Source organism: Coregonus clupeaformis, chromosome 5, assembly GCF_020615455.1.
Source record: "Coregonus clupeaformis isolate EN_2021a chromosome 5, ASM2061545v1, whole genome shotgun sequence".
Lineage (NCBI taxonomy): Eukaryota > Metazoa > Chordata > Actinopteri > Salmoniformes > Salmonidae > Coregonus > Coregonus clupeaformis.
This window is the reverse complement of record NC_059196.1, coordinates 5,294,425-5,306,554: the sequence shown is the minus strand read 5'-3', so window position 1 is coordinate 5,306,554 and position 12,130 is coordinate 5,294,425. Positions and strand designations below refer to the sequence as shown.

General features: G+C 42.0%; 1 protein-coding gene across 2 annotated transcripts in view; it reads right to left on the bottom strand.

Moving 5' to 3' along the window:
- esamb (endothelial cell adhesion molecule b) overlaps positions 1-12,130 on the bottom strand; it is an 87,996-nt gene that overhangs the window by 16,185 nt on the left and 59,681 nt on the right. For both annotated transcript variants that reach the window (XM_041876979.2, XM_045215129.1), the window contains exons 2-4: positions 11,005-11,150; positions 1,081-1,282; positions 561-716 (exon numbers count right to left, since the gene is read on the bottom strand). In XM_041876979.2, the coding sequence (XP_041732913.1) occupies positions 561-716; positions 1,081-1,282; positions 11,005-11,150 (504 nt within the window). The remainder of the gene's footprint in view (positions 1-560; positions 717-1,080; positions 1,283-11,004; positions 11,151-12,130) is intronic.

Genomic DNA, 12,130 nt, shown 5'->3' with positions numbered 1-12,130 from the left:
TGACATAGACTGACAAGGTGAATCCAGGTGAAAACTATGATCCCTTATTGATGTCACCTGAGACAATTGAGACATGGATTGAGACAATTGAGACATGGATTGTGTGTGTGCCATTCAAAGGGTGAATGGGCAAGATAAAAGATTGAAGTGCCATTGAACAGGATATGGTAGTAGGTGCCAGGCGCACTGGTTCGAGTATGTCAAGAACTGCAATGCTGCTGGGTTTTTCACACTCAACAGTTTCCTGTGTGTAATGGTCCACCACCCAAAGGACATCCAGACAACTTGACACAACTGTGGGAACCATTGGAGTCAACATGGGCCAGCATCCCTGTGGAATGCTTTCGACACCTTGTATAGTCCATTCCCCAACAAATTGAGGCTGTTCTGACAGCAAAAAGGGGTGCAATTCAATATTAGGAAGATGTTTTTTACACTCAATAAGAATTCAATCCATTCTGATGGGGACTACTCAGTATCATGATAAAACGTAACTGAGGCAGAGAGGTAATGTGATTGATTGGCTAACATTATTGGTAGAGATATAAGGGAGTACTCACTCTGCATGGGGGAAAAGAAGACCTCTGACATGGGGGCGTTCTTGGTCCATTTGTAATGAGGAATGGGTTTGCCCGAGCTGGACTTACAGCTCAGTGTCACGTTGCCATTCAGCACAGATGACCCAGTCATTGTGCACACTGGAGGCGAGGGAGGGACTGAGAGAGAGAGAGAACAGATAGTTAGAAACAACAGAAGAGCTATGAGAGAAACAAATGAAAGGATTTGGTCTTCTACATTTGACCCCCAATCGACCTCCTGAAGTATTGTATTAACCCATTTCAATTGAACAGGGTACTGTATTTCTAAGAATGGTGGCCACACTGCACAAGGTAAAGGAAATTTGCCAACACTCTCTCTCCATCTGTTGAAGCTGTGGGAAAATATTATAGAGACAGCCCAGTGCATATGTACAAACTGTACAGTTTACACTTTTATGTTTCCATCTCTGAGGCCTGGCCCAAAAAACAGTCAAGTATTTTTGGAAAGTGCCAGAATCCAGGTGTCCAGTCCGGTTGGTACCTTTGACATTAAGGCGCATTTCTCCAGAGAGTCCGGCGGCTCCAGGGATGATGACATTGCAGAGGTATCGTCCTGAGTCTGACTCCTGGGTGTTGTTGATGTAGATGGAGAGATTGGCCGAGGGCATGGACAAGCTGAACCCAACACGCTTCCTGAACTCAGGACTACCTATCCCTGGCTCACCATTACTGTAGGAGATGACCTGCACAGACAGACAGACAGACAGACAGGGGAAATACTTTACAATAGGGAACGCAACAGTAGACTGTGTTCCCTATTGCAATTCAGGAACCAAATGTACTGTCAGCAAATTATTTTACCCAGGATGAGCACTCCATTCCATAAAAGCCTTCTAGTAGCGCCGGCATAATGTATCTAAACTCTACATATTGTTAGCCTTTTCGAGCCAGCATTTGTGTTGCTTGTCGAGGAGAGAGACTAGCATTTTTGCAACACTGCACGAGAGGGTTTGTTGTAATGAAAACCAATGCAAGTACAGTGCCTTGCAAAAGTATTCATCCCCCGTGGCGTTTTTTCCTATTTTGTTGCATTACAACCTGTAATTTAAATAGATTTTTATTTGGATGTCATGTAATGTACATACATAAAATAGTCCAAATTGGTGAAGTTAAAAAAATAACTTGTTAAAAAAAATTATACAAAATAAATAACGGAAAAGTGGTGCTATGAAGCCCCTAAATAAGATCTGGTGCAACCAATTACCTTCAGAAGTCACATAATTAGTTAAATAAAGTCCACCTGTGTGCAATCTAAATGTCACATGATCTGTCACATGATCTCAGTATATATACACCTGTTCTGAAAGGCCCCAGAGTCTGCAACACCACTAAGCAAGTGGCACCACCAAGCAAGCGGCACCATGAAGACCAAGGAGCTCTCCAAACAGGTCAGAGACAAAGTTGTGGAGAAGTACACATCAGGGTTGGGTTATAAAAAAATATCCGAAACTTTGAACATCCCACAGAGCACCATTAAATCCATTATTAAAAAATTGAAAGAATATGGCACCACAACTAACCTGCCAATAGAGGGCCGCCCACCAAAACTCACAGACCAGGCAAGGAGGGCATTAATCAGAGACCAAAGATAACCCTGAAGGAGCTGCAAAGCTCCACAGCGGAGATTGGAGTATCTGTCCATAGGACCTCTTTAAGCCGTACACTCCACAGAGCTGGGCTTTACGGAAGAGTGGCCAGAAAAAAGCCATTGCTTAAAGAAAAAAACAAGCAAACAAGCAAACACGCCAAAAGCTATGTGGGAGACTCCCCAAACAAATGGAAGAAGGTACTCTGGTCAGATGAGACTAAAATTGAGCTTTTTGGTCATCAAGGAAAGCGCTATGTCTGGCGCAAACCCAACACCTCTCATCACCCCGAGAACACCATCCCCACAGTGAAGCATGGTGGTGGCAGCATCATGCTGTGGGGATGTTTTTCATCGGCAGGGACTGGGAAACTGGTCAGAATTGAAGGAATGATGGATGGCGCTAAATACAGGGAAATTCTTGATGGAAACCTGTTTCAGTCTTCCAGAGATTTGAGACTGGGACGGAGGTTCACCTTCCAGCAGGACAATGACCCTAAGCATACTGCTAAAGCAACACTCGAGTGGTTTACGGGGAAACATTTAAATGTCTTGCAATTGCCTAGTCAAAGCCCAGACCTCAATCCAATTGAGAATCTGTGGTATGACTTAAAGATTGCTGTACACCAGCGGAACCCATCCAACTTGAAGGAGCTGGAGCAGTTTTGCCTTGAAGAATGGGCAAAAATCCCAGTGGCTAGATGCGCCAAGCTTATAGAGACATACCCCAAGAGACTTGCAGCTGTAATTACTGCAAAAGGTGGCTCCACAAAGTATTGACTTTGGGGGGGGGATGGTGTGAATAGTTATGCACGCTCAAGTTTTTTGTTTTTTTGTCTTATTTCTTGTTTGTTTCACAATAAGAAATATTTTGCATCGTCAAAGTGGTAGGCATGTTGTGTAAATCAAATGATACAAACCCCCAAAAAATCTAATTTAATTCCAGGTTGTAAGAAAACAAAATAGGAAAAATGCCAAGGGGGGTGAATACTTTCGCAAGCCACTGTAACTACAGAAATACCGGTTCTCTAAATATACAATACTGATTTTGAGCTGAAATACGATTTTCGGTGCCATCTATTGACAGTTTACACGGCCACACAGATTAACCGTATAACAGAAGTCAATGTCCTTCATAAAGATAATCCTGATATGTATGTGCAGATGGTGGAGTTAGAATTTTTAGACTGATTTTCTTTTAGAGATAAGCACACAGGCCATGGCCAGTGAAACTACTGAGATTATTGTAATCACTGAAGAAGCCACGCACACACACATCCAGAGGTTTTCTAAACATACAGGACATACATGCAACACGCCCACACCGTTAGTGCCATATGGTTACCACATATTTTGTCTGTATCTATAAAACTAAAGAGACATCAGGATGGATGTTGAGAATAATCCTAATACACAGTCTCACACAACTACATGCTTAGGCTAAACTATAAAGGTGGAGGTAAACTAACCTCATCCCCAGGCTCGAATTTCTGGCACAGAGCCTGGTATCACTGTGCCACAAAGTGGGACTTGAAATGGGTGTGATTAAAATCGAGGTGGGAGTGGGAGCGAGCCTGCTACAGCTGTATTAGATGGGACCAATCAAAATTAATGTTCTATCACATTGACCATATTATTTTTGGGAAGACCAATTGATTCTGAGTTCGGGCATATAACGTTTATATGTGAAAACTATTTCTAAGATGCGTATTTTCAGATTTTCCCATTTCTAAGATGCGTACTTTCAGATTTTCCGATTGCTTAAATCACTTAAACTGCTTGCGCTTTGAATTCCACAATGTAGGGGGGAGGTTCTATAGGTTATGCTAGATTGTGATGCACTGAGGTGCTGTGAAACCAGATGGTTCGACAGAGAGAGCCAGCTGGTGGACGAGATTAGAGGCAAACCAACCAACTTTGAACTATAAATCTTCTTTATCATATATTTTTTTATGTTGTGTGAAAACTCAATAAATATTTAATCACAAAAAAAAAGATTAATATTATGACAGCTTTCAACTATGTAGTCTACAATCAGTGCATTGTTCCATGTTGAGCTGTTCAGCTTTACATATTCTAGTGTGTGAAGTAGCTCCTTTTGTTGTTTGTAATGTGTATAACAAAAGTTGCTCTATGTACATCCAGTACAGTGCCTATAGAAAGTCTACACCCCCTTGAGCTTTTTTCATCTAAAAAGGGATTACATTCTTTTTCTTCTTCTACAGATCTACACAACCTACTCCACATTTTAAAAGAAAGTTATAGAACATTTTCCAAATTAAGAAAATGTTTTATTATTGAAATATCATAATTGAATAAGTCTCCACCCCACTAAGTTCATACTTTGTGGAAGCACCTTTAATATTCTACCAACTTTACACAACTCTTAGGGCAACATACAGTACAAGTCAAAAGTTTGGACACACCTACTAATTCAAGGGTTTTTCTTTATTTTTACTATTTTCTACATTGTAGAATAATAGTGAAGACATCAAAACTATGAAATAACACATGGAATCATGTAGTAACCAGAAAAGTGTGAAACAAATCTAAATATATTTTATATTTGAGATTCTTCAAATAGCCACCCTTTGCCTTGATGACAGCTTTGCACACTCTTGGCATTCTCTCAACCAGCTTCACCTGGAATGCTTTTCCAACAGTCTTGAAGGAGTTCCCACATATGCTGAGCACTTGTTGGCTGCTTTTCCTTCACTCTGCTGTCCGACTCATCCCAAACGATCTCAACTGGGTTGAGGTCGGGGGATTGTGGAGGCCAGGTCATCTGATGCAGCACTCCATCACTCTCCTTATTGGTCAAATAGCCCTTACACAGCCTGGAGGAGTGTTGGGTCATTGTCCTGTTGAAAAACAAATGATAGTCCCACTAAGCCCAAACCAGATGGGATGGTGTATCGCTGCAGAATGCTGTGGTAGCCATGCTGGTTAAGTGTGCCTTGAATTCTAATTAAATCACAGACAGTGTCACAAGCAAAGCACCCCCACACCATAACACCTCCTCCTCCATGCTTTACGGTGGGAACTACACATGCAGAGATCATCCGCTCACCCACACCGCATCTCACAAAGACACGACGGTTGGAACCAAAAATCTCCAATTTGGACTCCAGACCAAAGGACACATTTCCACCAGTCTCATGTCCATTGCTTGTGTTTCTTTGCCCAAGCAGGTCTCTTCTTCCTATTGGTGTCCTTTAGTAATGGTTTCTTTGCAGCAATGTGACCATGAAGGCCTGATTCACACAGTCCCCTCTGAACAGTTGATGTTGAGATGTGTCTGTTACTTGAACTCTGTGAAGCATTTATTTGGGTGCAATTTCTGAGGCTGATAACTCTAATGAACTTATCCTCTGCAGCAGAGGTAACTCTGGGTCTTCCATTTCTGTCGCGGTCCTCATGAGAGCCAGTTTCATCATAGCGCTTGATGGTTTTTGCGACTGCACTTGAAGAAACTTTCAACGTTTTTGAAATGTTCTGTATTGACTGACCTTCATGTCTTAAAGTAATGATGGACTGTCATTTGTCTTTGCTTATTTGAGCTGTTCTTGCCATAATATGGACTTGGTATTTTACTAAATAGGGCTCTCTTCTGTATACCCTCCCTACCTTGTCACAACACAACTGATTGGCTCAAACGCATTAAGAAGGAAAGAAATTCCACAAATTAACTTTTAAGAAGACACATCTGTTAATTGAAATGCATTCCAGGTGACTACCTCATGAAGTTGGTAGAGAGAATGCCAAGAGTGTGCAAAGCTGTCATCAAGGGAAAGGGTGGCTATTTGAAGAATCTCAAATATAACATATATTTTGATTTGTTTAACACTTTTTTGGTTACTACATGATTCCATATGTGTTATTTCATAGTTTTTATGTCTTCATTATTATTCTACAATGTAAAAAATATAAAAAATAAAGAAAAACCCTTGAATGAGTAGGTGTGTCCAAACTTTTGACTGGTTTTGTATATCCATCATTTTTGTCAAAATTGCTCAGGCTCAGTAAATTTGATTAGGGATCATTGATAGACAGCGATATTTAAACCTTGTCTCTGATTTCTTAAGCTGATTTAAGTCAGGACTGAGACTAGACCACCCAAAAACACTCAACATCTCTTGGAAAGCCATTCTGGTGTGTCTTTGGTATAAAAATGTGTGTCATTGTCTCAATGAAAAACAGAACAGAAACAGAATGGATGATTTGGAGTGGATCTTTTAACACAGGTTTCTTTCTTTTCACATTGTCATACAGGTCAGTAATATGGAGTGATTGCAATGTTGTTGATCCCTTTGTATTTTCAAGTATAGTGGTGGCTGCACCATGTTATGAGTATGCTTGTCACCGGCAGGGCCTGGGGAGTTTGTTAGGATCAAAATAAATATGAAAGGAGCAAAGCGCAGGTAAAAAGTTAGAGGAAAACCCACCTCAGTCTTCTGAAGACCCTGGGATAGATTTTTTTTATTTGTCAATTACACAAATGTTTTTGCAAAAGACACACCAGAATGGCTTTCCAAGAGGTGTTGACTGTTCCTGAGTTGTCTAGTCTCAGTCCTGACTTAAATCTGTTTAAAAAGTCAGAGACAAGGTTTAAATATCGCTGTCTATCAATGATCCCCAACCAAATTTACTGAGCCTGAGCAATTTTGACAAAAACAATGGATATATGTTGCTCTAAGAGTTGCAAAGTTGGAAGAATCTTAATGAAAATGATTCACAGCTGTAATGGCTGCCAAAGGTGCTTCCACCAAGTTTTAACTCAGGGGGGTGGAGACTTATCCAATTATGATATATATATATATATATATATATATATATACAGTGGGGAGAACAAGTATTTGATACACTGACGATTTTGCAGGTTTTCCTACTTACAAAGCATGTAGAGGTCTGTAATTTTTATCATAGGTACACTTCAACTGTGAGAGACGGAATCTAAAACAAAAATCCAGAAAATCACATTGTATGATTTTTAAGTAATTAATTTGCATTTTATTGCATGACATAAGTATTTGATCACCTCCCAACCAGTAAGAATTCCGTCTCTCACAGACCTGTTAGTTTTTCTTTAAGAAGCTGTCCTGTTCTCCACTCATTACCTGTATTAACTGCACCTGTCTGAACTCGTTACCTGTATAAAAGACACCTGTCCACACACTCAATCAAACAGACTCCAACCTCTCCACAATGGCCAAGACCAGAGAGCTGTGTAAGGACATCAGGGATAAAATTGTAGACCTGCACAAGGCTGGGATGGGCTACAGGACAATAGGCAAGCAGCTTGGTGAGAAGGCAACAACTGTTGGCACAATTATTAGAAAATGGAAGAAGTTCAAGATGACGGTCAATCACCCTCGGTCTGGGGCTCCATGCAAGATCTCACCTCGTGGGGCATCAATGATCATGAGGAAGGTGAGGGATCAGACCAGAACTACACGGCAGGACCTGGTCAATGACCTGAAGAGAGCTGGGACCACAGTCTCAAAGAAAACCATTAGTAACACATTACGCCGTCATGGATTAAAATCCTGCAGCGCACGCAAGGTCCCCCTGCTCAAGCCAGCGCATGTCCAGGCCCGTCTGAAGTTTGCCAATGATCATCTGGATGATCCAGAGGAGGAATGGGAGAAGGTCATGTGGTCTGATGAGACAAAAATAGAGCTTTTTGGTCTAAACTCCACTCGCCGTGTTTGGAGGAAGAAGAAGGATGAGTACAACCCCAAGAACACTATCCAAACCGTGAAGCATGGAGGTGGAAACATCATTCTTTGGGGATGCTTATCTGCAAAGGGGACAGGACGACTGCACCGTATTGAGGGGAGGATGGATGGGGCCATGTATCGCGAGATCTTGGCCAACAACCTCCTTCCCTCAGTAAGAGCATTGAAGATGGGTCGTGGATGGGTCTTCCAGCATGACAACGACCTGAAACACACAGCCAGGGCAACTAAGGAGTGGCTCCGTAAGAAGCATCTCAAGGTCCTGGAGTGGCCTAGCCAGTCTCCAGACCTGAACCCAATAGAAAAGGGAGCTTAAAGTCCGTATTGCCCAGCGACAGCCCCGAAACCTGAAGGATCTGGAGAAGGTCTGTATGGAGGAGTGGGCCAAAATCCCTGCTGCAGTGTGTGCAAACCTGGTCAAGACCTACAGGAAACGTATGATCTCTGTAATTGCAAACAAAGGTTTCTGTACCAAATATTAAGTTCTGCTTTTCTGATGTATCAAATACTTATGTCATGCAATAAAATGCAAATGAATTACTTAAAAATCATACAATAAAATGTGATTTTCTGGATTTTTATTTTAGATTCCGTCTCTCACAGTTGAAGTGTACCTATGATAAAAATTACAGACCTCTACATGCTTTGTAAGTAGGAAAACCTGCAAAATCGGCAGTGTATCAAATACTTGTTCTCCCCACTGTATATGTTTTTTGAACATTTTCTATAACTTTCTTTCACTTTCAAAATGTGGAGTAGGTTGTCTGGATGTACAGGAGAAAAATCCATTTTAATCCCTTTCTAGATTTAATTTTAAGGCAGCAAAATGTTTTTAAAAAAAAGTTCAAGGGGGTATAGACTTTCTATAGGCACTGTACTGTACATGCCATTAAGATTAAGATTACTTTATTGGTCAATTGCACACAAGATCCAACCAAAATTTCAATTTCACTTTTAACCCAACCCCACCAAAAGACACACATACAGGTTTTGGAGAGGTGCAGGAGGCTGCCACACAGGGAACCTGATGTTGTAGGGGGTTGCTCAAGGGCAGGCAATGGCATCCAGCTCACTTCCAGACAGATTTTTCCAGTCGGACGTGGGATTCGAACTGGCAACCCTCTCTAACCGCTAGGCTACCTGCCGCATGGCTGAATAGCTAAAATGCCTGTGAGATGTGGCCAGATCTGGGATTACTAGAAGAAGGAGATTGGATTACTGAGAATGGGAGGTTGGTCCGGTACTTCGGAGAACAAACTAAAACTGTATGAAACCTGAGCAGAACCGCTCCCAGCCCTGAAATAATCAACCAGGTTCTTCAACAGTTCATCAACAGTTTCTTCAACACTAGTCTGTTCCTTCAGACCGCACTCCAACAAATCACCAACTAGAGGGACATAAGACTTCAGGGAAAAGTTCATGAGAAAAGATCCAGCAACAGTGGTTTCTGTGGAAACCATGCATGATGTCTGAGGAAGAGGAGACGGCTTACAAACAGTTGAAGTCGGAAGTTTACATACACCTTAGCCAAATACATTTAAACTCAGTTTTTCACAATTCCTGACATTTAATCCTAGTACAAATTCCCTGTCTTAGGTCAGTTAGGGTCACCACTTTATTTTAATAATAATAATAATATAATAAGAATCAGAAGTATACATACACTCAATTAGTATTTGGTAGCATTGCCTTTAAATTGTTTAACTTGGGTCAAACATTTCGGGTAGCCTTCCACAAGTTTCCCACAATAAGTTGGGTGAATTTTGGCCCATTCCTCCTGACAGAGCTGGTGTAACTGAGTCAGGTATGTAGGCCCCCTTGCTCGCACACGCCTTTTCAGTTCTGCCCACACATTTTCTATAGGATTGAGGTCAGGGCTTTGTGATGGCCACTCCAATACCTTGACTTTGTTGTCCTTAAGCCATTTTGCCACAACTTTGGAAGTATGCTTGGGGTCATTGTCCATTTGGAAGACCCAGTTGCGACCAAGCTTTAACTTCCTGACTGATGTCTTGAGATGTTGCTTCAATATATCCACATAATTTTCCTTCCTCATGATGCCATCTATTTTGTGAAGTGCACCAGTCCCTCCTGCAGCAAAGCACACCCACAGCAGGATGCTGCCACCCCCGTGCGTCACGGTTGGGATGGTGTTCTTCGGCTTGCAAGCGTACCCCTTTTTCCTCCAAACATAACGATGGTCATTATGGCCAAACAGTTCTATATTTGTTTCATCAGACCAGAGGACATTTCTCCAAAAAGTACGATCTTTGTCCCCATGTGCAGTTGCAAATCTGGCTTTTTTATGGCAGTTTTGGAGCAGTGGCTTCTTCCTTGCTGAGAGGCCTTTCAGGTTATGTTGATATAGGACTAGTTTTACTGTGGATATAGATACTTTTGTACCTGTTTCCTCCAGCATCTTCACAAGGTCCTTTGCTGTTGTTATGGGATTGATTTGCACTTTTCGCACCAAAGTACGTTCATCTCTAGGAGACAGAACGCGTCTCCTTCCTGAGCGGTATGACGGCTGCGTGGTCCCATGGTGTTTATACTTGCATACTATTGTTTGTACAGATGAATGTGGTACCTTCAGGCGTTTGGAAATTTCTCCCAAGGATGAACCAGAATTGTGGAGGTCTACACATTTTTTGGTCTACACAAGTTTTGGCTGACTTCTTTTCATTTTCCCATGATGTTAAGCAAAGAGGCACTGAATTTGAAGGTAGGCCTTGAAATACATACACAGGTACACCTCCAATTGACTCAAATTATGTCAATTAGCCTATCAGAAGCTTCTAAAGCCATAACATCATTTTCTGGAATTTTCCAAGCTGTTTAAAGGCACAGTCAACTTAGTGTATGTAAACTTCTGACCCACTGGAATTGTGATACAGTGAATTATAAGTGAAATAATCTGTCTGTAAACAATTGTTGGGAAAATTACTTGTGTCATGCACAAAGTAGATGTCCTAACCGACTTGCCAAAACTATAGTTTGTTAACAAGAAATTTGTGGAGTGGTTGAAAAACTAGTTTTAATGACTCCAACCTGAGTGTATGTAAACTTCCGACTTCAACTGTACCTGCTTGGAGTCGTTGGCCATGAAGTTCCAGATGACGCTGTTCCTGCCGATATCAGATGTGGGGCTGTACCAGCCCTGCAGGACCACCATCTGACCCTTCACCACCTCTATCTCTCTTCTGGGCATCTCCACCCGCTGGGAGTCACCTGGACACAGCAAACACACAGAGACACAGTCACGAAAACTCACCTGACACAGCATCAACACACAGCCGGTTCCAATACACTCCCTACCCCTAACCCCTTCGCGCTAACCCTTCAGTGTTTGCATATGTGAAGGCTCTGGATACGTATAAGTTGTGAAGATTCCACCATATTGCTTCCACAGATCTGCCAACATTGAACGGTTATAGGAAGGGATAGGGAGTGAATTGCAATCAACAAAACTCTTCCAATCTAGTCAGTTCAGTTTTATATACAAGTATGATGTCACTTGTCACTAGGGCTGTGACGGTCATGGAATTGTGGATGACGGTTATTGGTCAGACAAATAACCATAGTCACCATAATAACCATTAAGACGCACATTTTCTCCTCTCCTGACTGCTGGTGCTACTGTTGCAGGGAGGGGGGCGTTGCCTAGACAACGGATGACTCGTTTGCTACAACGCCTTGCTTGTTTTCAGCAAGGAGCAACAAAGTTTCATCATGTTGTAGAGTCCATGTTACAGCAGAAATGGACTCAACCACACGAATGCCTGGCCGTCCCGTCTTCAGTCAGCTGTTCGTTGTCACGGTTTCGGCCGAGGCTGCCTCTCTTCCTTGTTCGGGCAGGCTTCGGCGTTCGTTGTCTCCGGAATACTAGCTGCCACCGTTGTATGTTTCATGTTCGTTTGCTTTTGTCTGTTTGTTGTGACACCTGTTCTCGTTTAGCGTAATTAGTGTCCTATAAGTTTCTCGTTGTGTTTGTCTAGTGTTGTGTGTGATTGATTTATTTCTGTCGTGTGTTGTGCTTGTATATTGCTTATTCGCTCGGTTGAGCTTCACTCCACTGTGTTGGAGCGTTTACGCACATGTTTAGTGCGCCTTTTGTTTTGTCGCCTTCGTGCGCAGTTTCGCCTTCGGGCAAGTTTGTTCGTATTTTCCTTGTTGGAAATTGAACTAAAGTCTTTTGGACTATACTTCGG